This window comes from Pteropus vampyrus, unplaced genomic scaffold (assembly GCF_000151845.1).
Source record: "Pteropus vampyrus isolate Shadow unplaced genomic scaffold, Pvam_2.0 Scaffold124, whole genome shotgun sequence".
In the NCBI taxonomy this organism is placed as follows: Eukaryota; Metazoa; Chordata; class Mammalia; order Chiroptera; family Pteropodidae; genus Pteropus; species Pteropus vampyrus.
The window spans coordinates 1,761,743-1,774,374 of NW_011888905.1; the positions used below are offsets into that span (position 1 = coordinate 1,761,743).

Sequence of the window (12,632 nt, forward strand, 5' to 3'; positions counted from 1 at the left end):
CTTCCGAAAGTCCCCACTTGACCCTCGGCCACAGGTCTGTGGGTCACGGCATGAATGTCGAATGTAAAGGGCTCGATAAAGAGCTAAGCGAGTCGAAAGCGACGCACCTAGACATCCCACGCATAAGCTCTTCTCTGGGAAAAAAGCCAGGCTTGGGTTCCGAATCCAGTATTCACGCGGTCACCCCTTCGGTTGTCAACTTCACCAGCTTATTTAGTAGCAAGCCCTTCCTCAAGCTGGGGGCGGTCACCGCCTCCGACAAGCACTGCCAAGTTGCCGAGAGCCTGAGCGCCAGTCTGCAGTCCAAGCCACTAAAAAAAAGGAAAGGACGAAAGCCCCGGTGGACCAAAGTGGTGGCGAGAAGCACGTGCCGGTCTCCCAAAGACCTCGAATTAGAAAGATCGGAGCTTTTTAAAAATGTCGCGTGCGGCTCCCTGTCGGGCGGGAGCTCCGAGCCTGCCAAGTTCCTGAAGAGCATCGGCCCGCCGTCATTCGTGGATCACGCCTTCCTCAAGCGCCGGCTGCCGAAGCTGAGCACGTCCACGGCGCCGTCCCTTGCTCTCTTGGCCGACGGCGAGAAAGCGTCGCGTAAGTCCTTCGCCACGCACAAACTGTCCTCCAGTATGTGTGTCTCGAGTGACCTTTTGTCTGATATTTATAAGCCCAAAAGAGGGAGACCGAAGTCTAAGGAGATGCCGCAACTGGAGGGCCCACCTAAACGGACTTTAAAGATCCCCGCGTCTAAAGTGTTTTCTCTGCAGTCTAAGGAAGAGCAAGAACCCCCGATTTTACAGCCGGAAATCGAAATTCCTTCCTTCAAACAAAGTCTGTCTGTGTCTCCTTTTCCGAAAAAGAGAGGCAGACCTAAGAGGCAAATGAGGTCACCAGTCAAGATGAAGCCACCTGTCCTGTCGGTGGCTCCATTCGTCGCCACCGAAAGTCCGAGCAAGCTAGAGTCCGAAAGTGACAACCAGAGAAGTAGCAGTGATTTCTTTGAGAGTGAGGACCAGCTTCAGGATCCCGATGATCTAGATGACAGGCACAGGCCAACTGTCTGTAGCATGAGTGATCTCGAGATGGAACCAGATAAAAAAATCACGAAGAGAAACAATGGACAATTGATGAAAACGATTATCCGCAAAATAAATAAAATGAAGACTTTAAAGAGAAAGAAGCTGCTGAATCAGATTCTCTCAAGCTCCGTAGAACCAAGTAATAAAGGGAAAGTGCAATCCAAACTCCACAACACGGTGTCGAGCCTTGCCGCCACGTTCGGCTCGAAGCTGGGCCAGCAGATAAACGTCAGCAAGAAAGGAACCATTTACATAGGAAAGAGGAGGGGCCGCAAACCAAAAACCGTCTTAAATGGCCTTCTTTCTGGTAGCCCTGCCAGCCTCGCTGTCCTCGAGCAGACGGCTCAGCAGGCGGCCGGGTCCGCGCTGGGACCGATCCTCCCCCCTTTGCTGCCTTCGTCTGCCAGTAGCCCTGAGATTCTTCCGTCTCCCATTTGCTCTCAGTCTTCTGGGACCAGCGGCGGCCAGAGCCCCGTAAGCAGTGACGCGGGCTTCGTCGAACCCAGCTCAGTGCCATACTTGCATCTACACTCCAGGCCGGGCAGTATGATTCAGACTCTTGCAATGAAGAAGGCCTCCAAGGGCAGGAGGCGCCTGTCCCCTCCCACTCTGCTGCCGAATTCTCCTTCGCACTTGAGTGAGCTCACATCTCTGAAAGAGGCGACCCCTTCTCCCATCAGCGAGTCCCACAGCGACGAGACCATTCCCAGCGACAGCGGGATCGGGACAGATAACAACAGCACTTCAGACAGGGCAGAGAAATTCTGCGGGCAGAAAAAGAGGAGGCATTCCTTCGAGCACGTTGCTCTGATCCCCCCCGAAACCTCGACGGTCCTGAGCAGTCTTAAAGAAAAACACAAACACAAATGTAAGCGCAGGAATCCCGATTACCTCAGCTACGACAAGTTGAAGAGGCAGAAACGGAGACGGAAAAAGAAATACCCCCAGCTCCGCAACAGACAGGATCCAGACTTTATCGCAGACCTGGAGGAATTAATAAGTCGTCTAAGTGAAATTCGAATCACCCACAGAAGCCACCACTTCATCCCCCGAGACCTCCTGCCCACCATTTTTCGAATCAACTTTAATAGTTTCTATACGCACCCTTCTTTCCCCTTAGACCCTCTGCACTACATTCGAAAACCTGACTTAAAGAAGAAGAGGGGGAGGCCCCCTAAGATGAGGGAAGCGATGGCCGAGATGCCCTTCATGCACAGCCTGAGCTTCCCGCTCTCCGGCACCGGGTTCTACCCGTCCTACGGCATGCCTTACTCGCCCTCCCCGCTCACGGCCGCCCCCATCGGGCTGGGCTACTACGGCCGGTACCCGCCCACCCTCTACCCGCCGCCCCCGTCCCCGTCGTTCACCGCTCCCCTCCCGCCTCCTTCCTACATGCATGCCGGCCACCTCCTGCTCAATCCCGCCAAATACCACAAGAAAAAGCATAAGCTGCTTCGACAGGAGGCCTTTCTCACAACCAGCCGGACCCCCCTTCTCTCCATGAGCACCTACCCGAGCGTGCCCCCCGAGGTGGCCTACGGCTGGATGGTGGAGCACAAGCACAGGCACCGCCACAAGCACAGAGAACACCGGTCCTCGGAGCAGCCGCAGGTGGCCGTGGACGCCGGCTCCTCCAGGTCCGTCCTGGAGTCTCTGAAGCGCTACCGCTTCGGCAAGGACGCTGTGGGAGAAAGGTATAAGCATAAGGAGAAGCACCGGTGTCACATGGCCTGCCCCCACCTCTCGCCTTCGAAGAGCTTGATGAACAGAGAGGAGCCGTGGGTCCACCGGGAGCCGGCGGAGCCCAGTCCGCTGGCCTTGGGGTTGCAGACGCCGCTGCAGATCGACTGCTCGGAAAGTTCTCCGAGTCTGTCCCTTGGAGGGTTCACACCCAGCTCTGATCTGGCCAGCAGCGACGAGCACACAAACCTTTTCACAAGTGCAATAGGCAGCTGCAGAGTCTCGAACCCCAGCTCCAGTGGCCGGAAGAAGGTATCCGACAGCCCTGGACTGTTTTCTGCACAGGACACTTCCCTAAGTCGGCCTCACAGGAAGGAGCCCCTGCCTTCCAGCGAGAGGGCGGTACCCACCTCGGCAGGTAAGAGGGTCGTCGTGTTGCCCGTCATTCGTGTCGGAGAAATAGGTTACTTTGCCCACCGGTTGCATGTCCGTGAACTTTCACAGGTCTCCTGCTCTTTGTTTTCAGAAGTACGTTTTGAAATGTCTTCAGAGTTTTCAATTTCGATAGATGTGCGAAGCGAGATAAGGCAGGTCTTGGCATTAATTTGGAATTTTGAGAAGAGATTAAAAAAAAAAAAGAAGTAACATGTTTCGGAAATCGGGGAAAATGCTTTCTCTTTCTTATGCAAAGCAGCTATTACGTAGTTTCTTTAGTAAGAAATGGCTCATTGATATCCGTTAGTAGCTGTGGGGGTTTTTAGTATATACTAATCTAATAATTATTACTAACCTAATAATTAGAAATGCTTCTGTGTTACAGAAAAATGTTATTCCGTATGTTTCCTAATAAAAATCTAAGCATTCAAATTACTGACTTCGTAAAATTTAACCGAAAATTCAGAGGGACTTTATTTTACAGAGTGCCTTTAAGCATCTTTACGAATGCCGCTTCAATTGGATATGAGATGACGCGAAGCAAATCTAGATAGTGCATTCGTAATGTCTAGAAAGTGTCTTTTAAGAATCGAAAAGAGGATAGAAAACAATCAAGAAAGAGGAAGCATTGCCCATCCACGCAGAAGACGTCTCTAAGTCAGGAGTTTTTTCTGAAAGATCTCAACCCTAAGGGTTTGCGAATTAACTCTAGGAAGTCCGTAAAACCTCTGATGCTGTAGGTTAATTTTGTGTCTATGTGCGTGTGTGTATTTTTTCAGGAGAAAGTCCATACATTTCATCCGATCTCCAAGTAAACTCTTTAAGCCTCAATATCCCTTCCTATAAAATGGGATTAGTAGGGTTATTAGAAGCAAATGAGATTACAGTGTTAAAGTGATTTGCACAAAGTAATCACGCAGATGTTAATTGGCATTATTCTCCCAAAAGATTAAAGACAATACATTGGAGGAAATGAGAAGCCCCTCAAAGATAAGAGTCTTTGTTCCTGATTTTCATTATTTATGAACTTTTGAAAAATAAAAGCCACCTTGGTGGAGAAGTTGAGCATTTTTTAGTTTTTGACAACGTAATAAAGAAGGGGGAAATCCTAAACTTTAATTACGTTCATTCAACAAAAAATTTTTTGACATCTTTAAAATTTCTTTAATGATGGAGAGGCGGTCTATTTATAATTATATTAGTAAATTATAATTAGTAATTATAATACTCTTGGAGAAAATAGGATATTAATTCCCTCACTACTTTTTTTAGATTTTATTTTTTAAATTTATTTCTAATTATAGTTGACAATGCAGTATTAGTTTCGGGTGTAAACATAGTGAGTCGACATTTATATACCTTACAAAGTAAACGATCACCATAATAAGTCTAGTGATCGTCTCAGCAAACTGGTGACAAATAATTTACTCAATGCCAGTTTTTGAATATCAGCTATCTGCCAGGCGTTCTACTCTGTGGAGCCTCATGGAACTTATAGTGGAAGAGGTGGGGAATAAAGAACAGAATCATACATTAGATGTCATTAAAATTGTTAATAAGGATATATTTTAAAAGGGAGAAAGGCCAGGTTTTATGAGAACCTGACTGGGGACCTAACTCAGCCAGGCTTCCCTGGAAACGGACCTTCGGCTGCTGCCCACAGGGGGAGCAGCAGGCGGTTGGGTGCACAGAACCCGCTCGGCCGTAGCATCTAGCGCCGTTCCAGGTGCTGGCACGTAGTGGAGGATAAAGATCTGGTATTTGGCCCCGTTAACTTTCAGCTTAGTGAAGAAAGATAAACAGCAGAGTGGTGAGCACGTAAATAATTGTGTAATGGAGAAAAATGCCACCGAGTTCGTGTAAGAGTATTAGGGTGGGTAATTGAGGGGAGGGAAGGGGCTGCCTGACTCTCATCCTGTTTAGATGAGAGTTACTAGTTATGGCTTTAGGATAAAAAATTGGAACTTGAAAGGTAAGAAGCCACTAGCTTCCCAAGCTGAGGATGAAGTGACGAGCGCGTTTGCAGATCCCGGCCAGAGAGGGACCTGAGATAGTTAATAGACCGGGAGAGCGTGCATCCTTAGGGCGGAAGAGGGCTGGGAAGGCGGGCGCTGGGCGAGCCGCATGAAAGAAAGACGCCGAAGCGCACGTGCAAGATTTCAGGTTTTATACTAAGAGCAAAAGACACAGGAGTATTGATTTGAGATTTGCATTTTTAAAAGATCGTTCTGGCTCACGTGTGAGCGTTGAATTGCGGAGGACAGAAATAGTCACAGGAAACCGGTTAGGCAGTTACAGCAGTCAGCACGAGATGATGTTACTTAGACGGAGGTGGTGGCAGACTCGTGTCTGCACGTCTGAGAGATTGTGGTGCTGTCTGTCCCCAGATGCAGAGAAGACAGGAAGAGCAGATTTGGGGAGCGTGCAGGTTTGCTTTTTAGCACACGTAAGCTTTGGGGTGCCTTTCGAACACTCAGGTGGCGGTGTCGAGCGGGCAGCTGCACAGCTGCTCCCGGAGCTCGGCGGAGATGTAGATAGGGGCATCGCACTGAGTTTTCGCGTGTCAGCGCGTCTCGTCCAGCTGCCTTCTGGGAGCTGCGAGACGCGAGTGTGCTCTAAGAAACCACTCGTGAGTGACACGAGAGTGTGCTCTAAGAAACCACTCGTGAATGACACAGGTGCCCCGTCATCCCGCTCCCCTGTTCATCAGTGGTACACGAGCACTCTCCAGAAACCCTGTGAAAAACAGACCGTCGGTTATGAATCGCCTGTCACTCGGTTACATCACGAGTGACGTTGTCCCTACAGAGAGAGGACGCAGAGCGAGGAAGGAGGGCCTTGGACAGCTCTGAGGAGCTGCAGCTTTTAAGGCAGTGGTTGAAAACAACCAGCTTCTGGCTGATACGTGACCTTTTGTGATGATCTATACAGTTTTTAAGAAATTAATTACTCTAATTTTTAAATCTGGAGATTTCACATAAGACTTCAGAATTATGCTTCTCTTTTAAAAAAATCAGAACATCTGACAACAGCGCACGCGTTCTGGGTGACATTGCTGGCTGGGTCTCAGTAACGCCCATGCCCCGCCCCTCCGACTTTAGTTGGACAGGCACCCTTCAGGTTGCCTCGGCCCTCACAGGCTCCTGTTGGGTGTCATGTAGGGCCCAGTTCGGCTCTTTAAGTAGTGAATGTGCATCTGGCTCCAAGGGACACTTTAGTTTACGGTCCCTAATTCAGGAGTTGTAAGAAGGCGCTCACAACAGGTGGGGAAATTGAGGTGGAGGGGAGGTGAGATGACAGGTCGGCTGTGTCACCTACATGGTTATTAAAGTCACCCGAGGGGCCAGTTAAAGGATTTGGGTGAGGACGAAGCGAGCTCGATTTCAGGGCCCTCAGCAAATGAGACAGCAGCGGAGTCTGCCCAGGTGCTCGTTCTGCCTTGACGAGAACTTGCCCTTTTCCCCTCTCTAAAAAAACAACGTCCGAAAACATTGAGACCTGCGAAGTCACTGTCTTGACGCCGGTTCTGTCACGGACTGGATATCCTACAGTTCCGTTCTGATGCTAACCACCAGGAGTCAGGGAAGACCCGTCCACTTAAGGGCAAAGTCCTCTGATGACTGCCTCCACTTAAGATGCCACCTGCAGGTGTCATTGTCCCAGCTCGCCCACATTTCTGCCCAGCTGGCTACTAATCTGAGGCTTCCCACTCTCTGGCTTGATAATTTGGGAGAACTAGTCAGAAAACTTACCGAAACCACTTACTTCTGATCGCAGCCTTATCATAAAAGGACGCAGAGGGCATTGTCTGGGCGGGAAGGGACAGAGCTCCCGTGCCCTCTGCGGCATCGGGGTGTGTTGCCCCCCAGCACATCGCTGTGCGCTCCACCCAGGAAGCCCAGTGGGGCTCTGCGCAGGTCGGGCCAGCGTCGCCACACGGGTGCGGTGGCTCGGGTGCTTGCCCTCGCTCCCCGCCATCCGCCGCAGGTAGAGCTGGCCCCAGGCCCAGCCCGCCGATGGTGCGACTGCTCTTTCTCGGGACCAGCCCCATCCTGAAGCTGTCTCTGGGGTCCACCTTAAGTCACCTCTTTGGCATAACAAGGACATTGCTCTCAGGAAATTCCAAGGGTTTTCGAAGCTCTGTGCCAGGCATCAGAGACAAAGAAAAGAGACACTTCCAATTTTTTTTTTTTAAGTAGGACAGTTGTTCTTTATCGCATCGCAGGTTTGAATTCTCTTGTTAACTGGTCTGAATCTCTCCACCTTGACAGTTACTCTTGATGAATGAGTAGTAACGTGACTCAATTTTCTTACAGGAACTTTTTTCGGGTGCACATGAAAACTGGTATATCTAGCCTTTTAAAACCAGTTGAAAAAAAAAAAGATTTTCAGTTAAAGAAAATAAGTAGAGTGCTCAATAAGGCGTAGAGTGCCTTCTCTTGGATCACTTCGAAAGTCAGAACTTGTTTAGGAAAGACTTTGGTTTTTTGATCTTGACTGTTACGATGCTAGCTGTCCCTTCGGCGATTATTTTGTGTCCGTTGTTTGCCAGGTACAAGAAATACAAACACGAATAAGACAATTTCTGCCCTTCAGGAATTTACAGTTGAGCAGAGAACATAGACAGGTATACGAATAATTATCGAGAGTTGCTAAAATCTTGATATTTGCAGTGCGTTTTGGTGAGCGCAGCAGAGAGGGACTCGCTTGAAAGGAGCTAGGAAGATGTTTTGATTTCAGTGTGCAAGGAATAGAGGGTTGAAGACTTTCTCACAGGGGAGTCAGCTTCTCTGGGTCCGATGCCGCGTTGAGGGGGCTGGAAGCCCGCCTGGTATGAGGCCCAGGAGATGAGGCTGGGAAGACGGGCGGCAGCAGGTCGTGAAGCCTCTTGTTTCTCTAAGATACCAAGGACTTGGAGTTTACCCAGGAGGCAATGGGAGGTTAAGGGTTTAAAGCAGAGGAATGGTTTGCCGAGCTTGTGTTGACCACTCTGTGGGTGGATTAGAGAAAGATCTGAGGCACCAGTTTGGAAATCGTCCCAGCAAAATAATATGGGGGCTTTCACTAAGGTGGCGCTAGAGAGATGTATGCAGAAGAAGCAGATTTCAAGAGAGGTGAGGGAAGGAGATTTTAGAACGTCTTCACGGTACCCTCTCTCGGGCAGTTGATGGCACAGTGACGTGATTAAGTGGAAGCACACATGCAAAAGGGGAAAGTCGCACGTAGAAAATGGGTTTGGGTTTTACGCTGTTCAGAGAGAGACGGATCGGTAGCGCAAGGGAGAAATCAAACCTGAGCACAAACGTTCCAGGCGCGGTTGTCGCGGCCTTGAGAAGGCATGGTGGGTAACACTGAGGGCGGACACACGGTTTCCTGAGGGCGCCTGCACTCAGGGGCGTCACGTGTGCAGAGAGCCGGGGGCGGGGGCGGGGGCAGGGCTGGAAGTAGACGCTGCTTTGGCAGATTGTCTCTTGTGACCCAAGAGCCGTCCGTGTAGTAGCACATGTTAGATTTCGGGGGTTCAGGGATGAGAGGAATGAAGGCAGTTAAAATTCCTACAGCTTGAAGCATGTAGCACTTCTGACTGGTTTATTATTTTTACCCTCATAACGTCGAGAAAAATAATTGCATCTTCTCAGTCCGATTCTTTCAGCATCGCATAGTTTTTCTTGAGTATAAAATGAGCATAATTAAACTTCATGTTATTTTAAATTGAACTTCTCGGTCTTCAGTCACTTGATATTTTTTCCATCTATAACTTGAAAAGATAGATTTATTACACGTTAATTGGTATCCTGTTGAAACGTCTAAAATCTACTTACTATACGATGTATTACCGAATTGTCGATTGCCTTCGTGACATTGCTAGCCTACAACAGCTCTCCGTGGCCAAAGCTGGGACAGTTTAAGCAACAAAATAAATGACAGTATTGGATTGTAAACGAAAGAATAAGGTGAACATCCGTGAGTCCATGCCAAAATAAATAGATGGGTAGATAGATAGATAGATAGATGGATAGACAGACGAAAGGGATGCATCTTCTTGACAGTGTACGTAGGCTATTCCCTTCGAGGAGATGGAGCTTGATTCTCCTCTTGTTTATTATGGGCTGGATCTAGTGACTGAATTCCAAAGAACAGAGGATGGAAAGGGGAAAATGTAACTCCAATAAAGAGGCCTCACAGACAGCACCGTAACCAAGTACAAGGTCACCGTCACCAATGAGAAGTCATGAAGGCAACGCGTACCCTCAGGTATAGCAGTTCAGTCCTGTGATATCCTGTGATGTTCTTTCCAAAAGCTCATAACCCCAGTCTAACCATAAGGAAACATTTAAAAAAACAAAAAAAAGGGACATTGTACAAAATACCTGACTGGCACACCTCCAAAGTAGCAAGGGCCTGAAAAAGCAGGAAAGACTGAGAAACTGCCACAGATCAAAGATTAAGGAGACACGACAGCTAAGTACAGTGGGATACTCTTCTGCAGTAGCTGTCATACACCAGCGGTCTGAGACCAGCCTGACGCAGATGAAATTGTAGCGAAATTGCACGTTTTTAAGTGAGGCCCGGTTCCTCTGGTTTCACTCAACCCTAATAACTACTTCTGTTTCATTAGGTCTCTGTGTTAGGTCGATGTGACGTCGGCCTAGTGAGAAGGAGTTTCTGACTTCTAGTGTCATGTCTCGTGCCTGTGTTTTGGCATTTTCGACTCACGGCTGGCGGCGTATGCCAGGACCTGCGAACCGATTTCAAAGATGGGGCGAGCAGTAGTACAGAGTATTTTTACATTTACAGGTTACAAATTACAGAGTAAGCAGATGGTGGGACATTATCGTAGGTATTGATAATAACTCTTTTGTCCCCCAAGAATAAATTGGGGGTGAATTTTGTTTGGAAGAAGTATTCGCTGTAGGAGCATACCAGTTGAGCCAAAGCGTTCTGAGTTTCGTTTTCTTAACTGAAGACCGTCAGCATCGATCAGATTTCGATTTCTTGCAGTTTCTCTAGCATGGCACACAAGCTCTGCCCATGAGTGATGTGTGAACGTGTGGAGATGAAATCGGAAACTTGATTGTAGTGGTTAGTACAGTTTTGGGAATTTCCAGAAGAATGCCATTTCAGTGAGTGATCTGATTTGGGCATTATGAGCAATCGCCCAATTAAGAGGGAGGGAGGAAAACAGACTTTGCAGCTTAAAAATGGCCAGAGGAGGCTCTGAGTCAGCGCCTTTAGCTGGTGAGTCAGAAGGACTGTGTTGCCTTCGGGAAGTGTGTTTCCCCCAGTTAGAAGCGGCCGTTTTTACCGTGGACCCAGCTCCTTCCCCCAGCAGTCAGCTCGCTGGGCAGAAGCCCCGTGGCTCCTGTGAGCCCCGGACCCCAGCGCAGGACCCACAGCTTGAACCAGGAAATCTCGACCAGAGGTTTCCAGATAGTTTGGTATTCAGTTGTGCAGCTTGCTTTAGTTTTTGTGGGAAGGAGTGATTTAAATGTTAGAAATTGGTTGTAAATGATTTGTTTTGATGCCATCTCCGAATGGACCGTGGTACAGTACCCTTCCAGATCCGGCATACGTTGTTTCACCTTCGTTCACCCAAAGGTATTTCTAGCGTGAGGACCCTCAACAGCCTGCTCGTTCACACCGTTTCCCTGGTGGGCCTAGGTCTTCAGCACTGAACTCCCAGCACGGTGTGACCAGAATTCATGCTACGTTATGAAACTTTTAATAGTGGCTTTAGCCTGAAGAAATACACATTTAATCCAACAACTGTGCACTCACCGTGTTCTTTTGCTAATTTACACTCGGAAATTCCCCGTTTCTTAGTCTGGGCTGCTCAGGGCTTCAGCGAAGTTAGGGGGAGTCTCTGTTCCCATGTCGTCTTTGTGATGTCCCCCCTCTTTCCCCCACCTCCCCCCGGACACTCTCATCTGTGGGATTTTCTCTGTCGATGCTGGTGCAGACACCAGGCATCTGGACACGTAGTAGTATCCTTTTTTGCCTTAGCTTCGTGTCCGTTCCGCCTGTGCAGACATCAGTCAAGCTCCCTTGTGACGAATCAACTTCAGAACCTCTTCCCGGTGTCCACTTGTTTTGTGTATAACGTAAAGGTTTCTGGGTTCTTACCCCTTTAAATTCCAGTCGTGTTCTTTTTTTGTTTTCTCAACTTCCTGGCGTTCTTATTCATGATTTCATCTTATGGTTTTGCTATAAAGATACCATCTTTCTCCTGTTTCATCTAATTTGACACAGGTGTTTCCCCAAAACTCGCCTGTATCTTTAAAAGCTCATGGAGTAATGGCCAGGTACAGCCCAGAGATTCTACACTCCAGACAGCATCCAGGCTCCCTCGCATCCCCAAGTTCATTTTTAATTCTTAATCTCCTCTTCGTTATCCCAGTCTACGAAACTCTCTCTTTTCAGTTTCTCTCCTTACTCGTAATCTGCCCCGTTTTTTACATGACGGCCTCTGTTTTTCTAACCAAAGAAAAAATGCACTTGTATCTCAACTCACATTTATGTCGACTTCCAGCTCTATTTAGGTACCACTTCCGTGGTTAATCCAGAATTGCCGCTCCCTTCACTCGCGTGTGTAGAATAAACTTGGCAGGCTCGGAGTGGCTGTTTGACAGGGAGCTACATGAAACATTTTTAAAAGCTCCGATCTTTCTAATTCGAGGTCTTTGGGAGACCGGCACGTGCTTCTCGCCACCACTTTCGTCCACCAGGGCTTTCGTCTTTTCCTTTTTTTTGAGTGGTTTGCACTGGAGACCGGCGCTCAGGCTCTTGGCAACTTGGCCGTGCTCGTTGGAGGCGGTGACCGCCCCAAGCTTTAGGAAGCGCTTGCTAGGAAATAAACACTTCTGAAGCGTCATCTGACTGATGAGACACCCAGTAGCATTTCCACCCCGTAGTTTTGTGAATCGAGGAATTCCCGTTTATATTTTCTGTTTCCTTCTGAAGTACTTAATTATTCAGCTGTACACTACGTGGAAAGAGAAGCGGTGGGAACTCTGATATCTGAAACGGCGCGTGTTCTCCGCGTGTGTTCTTTGAGGAAGTATCTGACTTTCTTAACCTGGAATACATACACCCTTCTTGTCCCGTGAGCGGTGGAGTCTTCACGTGTCCCTCCAGGCACGTCTACAGTGACCACCGATGAGACGCGAAGGAGCATTCGTCACACCGTGGAGACGGCAGCAGAGCAGTAACTCCCCTCTGGAGTCAGCCGTGATTTGGAAGAACCAAGGAGCCGAGCAGAGGAGCCGAACGGCTTTGTCCCCTGGCACAGAGCCAGTGGAGAGGCCAGACGCCTGCCGCTTCTGCATCGCCGTCTGGCACATCCGGCTTGGTCGATGCCACCTAGAACACACTCCCAGCCTGGAGAAGCAGCGCTGAAGAGTCCGTGAATTCGAAGATTCACTTCAGGGGAGCTTTTCCCAGCCT

At 48.8% G+C, this 12,632-nt stretch overlaps 1 protein-coding gene across 1 annotated transcript in view; it reads left to right on the top strand.

Moving 5' to 3' along the window:
- ASH1L (ASH1 like histone lysine methyltransferase) overlaps window positions 1-12,632 on the top strand; it is a 106,031-nt gene that overhangs the window by 28,393 nt on the left and 65,006 nt on the right. Inside the window, 1 exon segment of the mRNA XM_023534302.1 lies at window positions 1-3,171. Within this exon segment, the coding sequence (XP_023390070.1) occupies window positions 1-3,171 (3,171 nt within the window).